General features: G+C 38.2%; 1 protein-coding gene across 1 annotated transcript; it reads left to right on the forward strand.

Annotated features, from left to right (window-relative positions):
* Window positions 1-1,090: 1,090 nt before the first annotated feature.
* On the forward strand, window positions 1,091-4,017 carry LOC106868952 (DNA polymerase subunit gamma-2, mitochondrial). Its single transcript, XM_014914425.2, has one exon. It carries the CDS (start codon window positions 1,137-1,139, stop codon window positions 2,319-2,321), a length of 1,185 nt encoding a protein of 394 aa, XP_014769911.1. The 5' UTR covers window positions 1,091-1,136; the 3' UTR covers window positions 2,322-4,017.
* The last annotated feature ends 2,452 nt before the right edge of the window (window positions 4,018-6,469 follow it).

The following is a 6,469-nucleotide window of genomic DNA, read 5'->3' on the forward strand; positions in this document are numbered from 1 at the left end:
CTGTTTCCTTCGCGAGGGCAACCGAAAATACAGAAACAATTGCAATAAGCAGAAACGATTTAAGAGAGGCTAAGCAGATGCTAAAAAGGAGGGAGCTCACAGAATCACCCTCACACCTCCACCTGACGTGCCGGAAAACGCGTGACGCTGTACAGTGATATACCGTACAATTGGAGTGAAGTCACACCTGGTGGAGCAGTATTTCGTCCAACTTTACGTTTTAAGTTCAAATGTCGCCGAAGTCGATTCGGAGTCGATAAATTAAATACCAGTGAACTACTGGGTCCATGTAGTCGACTAGTCCCCTTCCCCACCCCTCAACCAAAATTCCAGGCCTTGTGCCTTTAGTAGAAAGGATTATCATTATTATTGCTACGTCGGCAAGCTGCAAGAATCATTAGCACGTCGAACAAACTGCTTTGTGATATTTGCTTGGTAAAAATCCCAACGAGTTCAATTTTTAGGGTCAATAAAATAAAGTACCACTCAAGCACTAGAGTCTGGGTCGATGTAATCGGTTTTCCCCTTCTGTGCCAACATTAGAAAGAATTATTATTTTTCTGAAACGCGAGTGGAGGTGTGCGCACACTTCCACTCAATATTATTTGATTTTAGACACTAATCAACTTCACTTAAAAGTTAAAATATAAATGTATAAAGTATATAACAATCTCTTATGTATTTTGTATAAATTCATATAGAACAAAGTACCTACAGAAACTTCGTAAATGTGATATAAATAGTTGTATATTTTAACAAACACAAATGCAAGTCCAAGTTCTATTGTAAACGTGGGATGAGTTATTCATAGATGAGTTATTTCCCTTAGAATGAAGCCCATGTCACAAAGGACTAGATTTAGAATGCAAGGGAGAGAAGTCATATTAAACGTTTACTATGTTTAGAAACAGTAAATATCTCGAATTACTTCTGATAGTTGAATGTAAAAGAAATTTACCAAAGTAGATAAATTTCACTTTCAGGTATTTTGTCGGATTAATATTTTCTGACAGTGAATGGAAAAACTCGCTACATCTAAATAAGTATTTTAATTTAATTAGGCACAAAATTTATTTCAGCACCGTAGAACTCTTCACAAAAGAAGTTAGAGAAACATAAAACACGTGTTTATATTCATGGCTGCACATTGCCTTTTAGATAAACTTATCAAATTATTAATTGAACGCTCATTCATTGTAAAACCGAGTAATTTCTTGAAAAGACAGCATACACACAATGTTTACAGCTATGGACCGCCCGGCGCATTACTTCGACATAACATTTTACAAGAATGGCGAAGGTACGTCCTCTACAACAATGAGGAGACTTTCTGGGTGGAAAATTCAAAATCCATTACTGCGGGAACTCCATCAGATACTAGTATAGGGGTGGAACATTACAATTCATCTATACTGCATCACTGTCCCGAAAACTATCTTGTCATTGCTAAACAGTTAAACAAAAAATTGTCGTTTTCTGTAGCCCACACATCTGTTTGTTTTGATCTGCAGCGAACATCGGGTGAGAACCGGTCTTTTTTAGAATCGTCCGAAAATACAGAGCTGACTGTTACACATTTCTGTCCATCCACAACCATCGTCTCCTCCTTTAGTGACTGTCATAGACGTAGACTGAAATGGTGGCGTCAGTATGCACGTTTCCCTTCCAATTTTATTTTGTCAGATCCACAGCAGTTAAATGTCAATAATGAAACTTTCCAGCTGTTTAAAGTTCAATTCCATTTTCCTTGGGGTTGGGACACCATTGAAACAATTATAAACTGGCGTGATTATCCTCTCCAAGGTATAAAAGATGTGCTTTTGTCGGATATATCTGCTCAAAGTAAAATTCGACGTTCTGTTTCCTTACCATGTGTTATTGAATCTACAGCTATTCTAGAGAGAGCATTCTTGGCCTTCCTTCTAGATTCTTTTCAGGAGAGTATTCACACTAATAGTAAGAGTAAGACTCGTTCTGAGTCCAAAACCAGAAGCATACTGAAACTTCACAGAAGACTTGTGCCTTATAAAATCGGTATCAGCGTAAGTGGGAGTAAGGCTTCCTATTTACGAAAGATGGCGTTACGTATTATAAAAGACATTGAAAACCTGGAACTGCAAGTATTTCATCGTTTAGACACTACTAATTCTCTTGAGAAGCAGTATGTGATGTTTGATGAATTAGGTGTACTATTAACAATAGTTATTAATGACTCTACACTGGAAAGTGGAATTATTGGATTGCGAAGTCGTGATACATCTTTAAAAGAACCACTTCATGTTGCCACACTGAAAGATACAATTTTAAAGAATATTCAATAGCAAAAATAAGTTAATTAGTTTTTAAATACCTATATTTTTTCACATCTTGTGTTGTTTGGTTTGTTGCCTTTTGTTGACCAACTGCATCCCAGCTAATACTATCCTGTGTTTTTTTCTTTTCCCTCTCAGACAATATACAGGGGTGGACAAAAGTAGGTAGTTATACAATTGCTTGATGTGAGTGGAATGTTCTTATCATTTCTCTATAATAAAAAAAAAAAGAGAGCTTCCAATGAACTAGACATCTCCCACAGATCCTTTAATCAATTTACGAATTGCTTAGGTTTAAAAAAGGAATGGAGAAATGAAAAAAACATTCCACTCATATTAAGCAACTGTATACCTACTTTTTCCCACCCCTGTATTTAAAATGTCCTGTGTATCTCATGTTTTTAGTTGAGGGTCTCTCATTTACTTGTGATTTTACCATATGTGAGCTGAGACCTCCATTCTAACAGTTGAGAAAGTCTTACGTACCATACAGCCCTATCGGTTTTCTTGATATGTGAGCATAGCTGTAGTTTTGTTCAATCAATTTCGTGCAGAGATGACTGAGTGATACTACCATGAAAGGCATCAAGCAGGCAGAATCATTAGCATGCCGAGCAAAATGTCTAACAGCATTCCATCTGTCTTTATGTTCTGAGTTCAAATTCTGGCTAGGTTGACTTTGCTATTCATGTTTTCAGGGTTGTTGAAATAAGTACCAGTTGAGCACTGAGGTTGATGTAATCAACTGGCCTCCTACCTCCACAATTGCTGACCTTGTACCAAAATATGAAACCAATGTTAATTAGCCTGTTTCACTGCATCAGCATTAGTAATGAAGTGATTTTCTTCTAACAGCTTCAACCCATTTAAACTGAAGACAGCTGTAATATACCACAATAGTAGTAAATATAATGGTTAATGCAAAAATTTGAAGTAGCAATTATATTGCTAAACACTTTAATTGGACTACCACTATGCTTCATGACTGTGCAGATCAGTATCTATTCATAATGCAAGAAATGCTCAACTTGTATGTTTATTCATAATGCAAGAAATTTAATGAAAACATCAGAATGAAAAATTGCTGGATAGCATTATTCTCAAGTGTAGAAAAATAAAAAGAGTGAGAATGAATGTATTGTATTACAAAAGTTTAGCTGTCAAAATTGAAGGTTACATTATGTATGAGATTGCTTAATTTGGAATCCAACTGATAATGAAATCAACTGCTGTGAATATTAAGTTTCAAACATATATGATCCATACAAAGTTGGATAAATGGACCTGAAGGTTTAGTTAACTTGCATAATAATAGCAGAAATTCGCAAATGATATCAGACATTATCTTTCACTTTCTACTCGTTTCAGCCATTGGACTGTGGACATGCTGGGGCACCGATTTGAAGGGTTTAGTCAAACATATCAACCGCACTACTTATTTTTTTTTTCTTGCTCACTCAAAGATTTTTATAAAAATTGGACAAAAAAATGCAAAAGCTGCAGGAAAAATAACATCATTAAGGGAATTTCCATTCAAACGCCCAATTGAGCTCACAAAAATCAATGCCAACTAAGCATTATTGAGTTTTCGAAAAATTCCAGCCTTATTTGAACTTTAGAGCATGTGATCTACTTATGTGCCAAAAATCATTAAAATCAGTTGGACGGTGTGGGAGGAGATAGAGTAACCCCAAACACACACACAGACAGACACCATTACACATTAATGCATATAGATATACAAATATATCATCATCATTTAACGTCCACTTTCAGTACTGGCATGGGTTGGACGGTTTGACTGAGGGCTGGCACGCAAGAAGGCTGCACCGAGCTCCAATCTGATCTGACAAAGTTTCTACAGCTGGATGCCTTTCCTAATGCCAACCACTCTGAAAGTGTTGTGGGTGCTTTTTAAGCACTAGCAGCATGAGGGCCAGTCAGGCGCTACTGGCATCGACCACGCTTGGATGGTGCTTTTTACGTGCCACCAACATAGAAACCAGTCAGGTGGCACTGGCAACAACCACACTCAAATGGTGCTTTTTACGTGCCACCGGCACAGGACCAGTCGGGCTGTACTGGCATCAGCCACACACAAATGGTGCTTTTTATGTGCCAATCAGGCGGAACTGTCATCAGCCACAACATTGACTTCACTTGACTCAACAGATCTTCGCAAGTGCAGTTTATTGCTCAATGATTGAAGGGTACTCTTAAATGAGCCAGTTATGATCTCACTTGGCTTACCAAGTCTTCTCAAGCACAGCATATCTTCAAAGGTCTCGGTCACTTGTCATCACCTCCATGAGGCCCAATGTTTGAAGGTCGTGTTTCACCACCTAATCCCAGGTCTTCCTGGGTCTACCTCTTCCACAGGTTCCCTCTATTGCTAGGGTGTGACACTTTTTTATACAGCTGTCCTCATCCATACACAACACATGACCATACCAGTGCAGTCATCTCTCTTGCACACCACATCTGATGCTTCTTATGTCCAACTTTTCTCTCAGAGTGCTTACACTCTGTTGTGTATGCACACTGACATTACACATCTAGCAGAACATAGTAGCTTCATTCCTTGCAAGCTTACATGTCCTCAGCAGTCACAGCCCATGTTTCACTGCCATGTAGCATGGCCGTTCACTCACATGCGTCATACAGTCTACCTTTTACTCTTAGTGAGTATATATGACAAGTTTCTTTCAGTTTCCGGTCAGTCTGGGGTTATGATAAAAGACACTTGCCTAAGGTGCTACACAGAGAGACTGAAGCAAGAGCCATGTGGTCTAGAAGGAAATTTCCTACTACAAAGCCACACCTATGTCCTACATGAATTTGATACAGAAAAAGAGTAACAAAGCAACTGCTTGATCTCAAACTACATATATTGTTGGTCAGGTAACTGCCAAACTAATTGCTCTACAGAGAACAAACTTCACTTTCCTCAAACTGCCTTTTATCTTTCCATGTTCAATATATAAAGCATCGAAGGCGGCGAGCTGGCAGAAATGGTAGCACGCCGGGCGAAATGCTTAACGGTATTTCGTCTGCCACTGCGTTCTGAGTTCAAATTCCGCCTAGGTCGACTTTGCCTTTCATCCTTTCGGGGTCGATTAAATAAGTACCAGTTACGCACTGGGGTCGATATAATCGACTTAATCCGTTTGTCTGTCCGTGTTTGTCCCCTCTGTGTGTAGCCCCTTGTTGTTAGTAAAGAAATAGGTATTTCGTCTGTCTTTTTGTTCTGAGATCAAATTCCACCAAGGTCAACTTTGCCTTTCATCCTTTCGGGGTCGATAAATTAAGTACCAATTGCATACTGGGGTTGATCTAATCGACTGGCCCCCTCACCAAAAATTTAGGGTCTTGTGCCTAGAGTAGAAAAGAACATATAAAGCACCAGTTTAGTTGGTGAACTGGCTAAATCTTTCAAGCATTATATAGGATACTTTGAAGTATTTGTTCTGGTGGATCTTTTTCAATAGTAGTTCAAATCCAACTTTGGCTTTCTTGGGTAGTACACTTAATCTGTTGCCCCATTGAACACCACCACCTAATACAAGAAAACCTTCAGTTGAAATTCACTCTGTTGTAAGTGTCTGGGTCAAATCTCTCTCATTCAGAAGAATGTTTAATGTGTCCTTCCTTTTTTAAGGTGACGGAATGCTATAACATGAGATCCAATCAAAGCAGACAGTAGAACATGGTGCAGTCTTCTGACTTGCAAGCTCCTTTCAAACCATCCAACCCTACCAACATGAAAGGAGGACATTAAATGCTGATCTCATATATTTTCCCCATGTTTTTACAGTTCTGTATTTCAGAGGAGTTGTTGGATCAAGGTCTTCAAGTATTTGGATGTCTTGTCTTCTAATTCAATTCTAAATCAGGATAGGTTTAGTATTTTTTGCATACGTAACACTTACAACTAAATTGGTGTAATTCAGTTTGCAAAATGAAATACTCTGCGAGAAGTGAATTGTAATGAATCTAAACTTTTCCCAAAATGCATCTTATTGTTACTTCCAGCAGTATTGAAATAGGTTATTCAGCGAACACGGTAAAGCAATCTAAAGTATTAAATGATGAGAATAAAGAAAACTAGAAAAAAAACGAAACACAATTCCTACTCCAGACACTCGAGAGGGTATCTG

This window comes from Octopus bimaculoides, chromosome 3 (genome assembly GCF_001194135.2).
Source record: "Octopus bimaculoides isolate UCB-OBI-ISO-001 chromosome 3, ASM119413v2, whole genome shotgun sequence".
Lineage (NCBI taxonomy): Eukaryota > Metazoa > Mollusca > Cephalopoda > Octopoda > Octopodidae > Octopus > Octopus bimaculoides.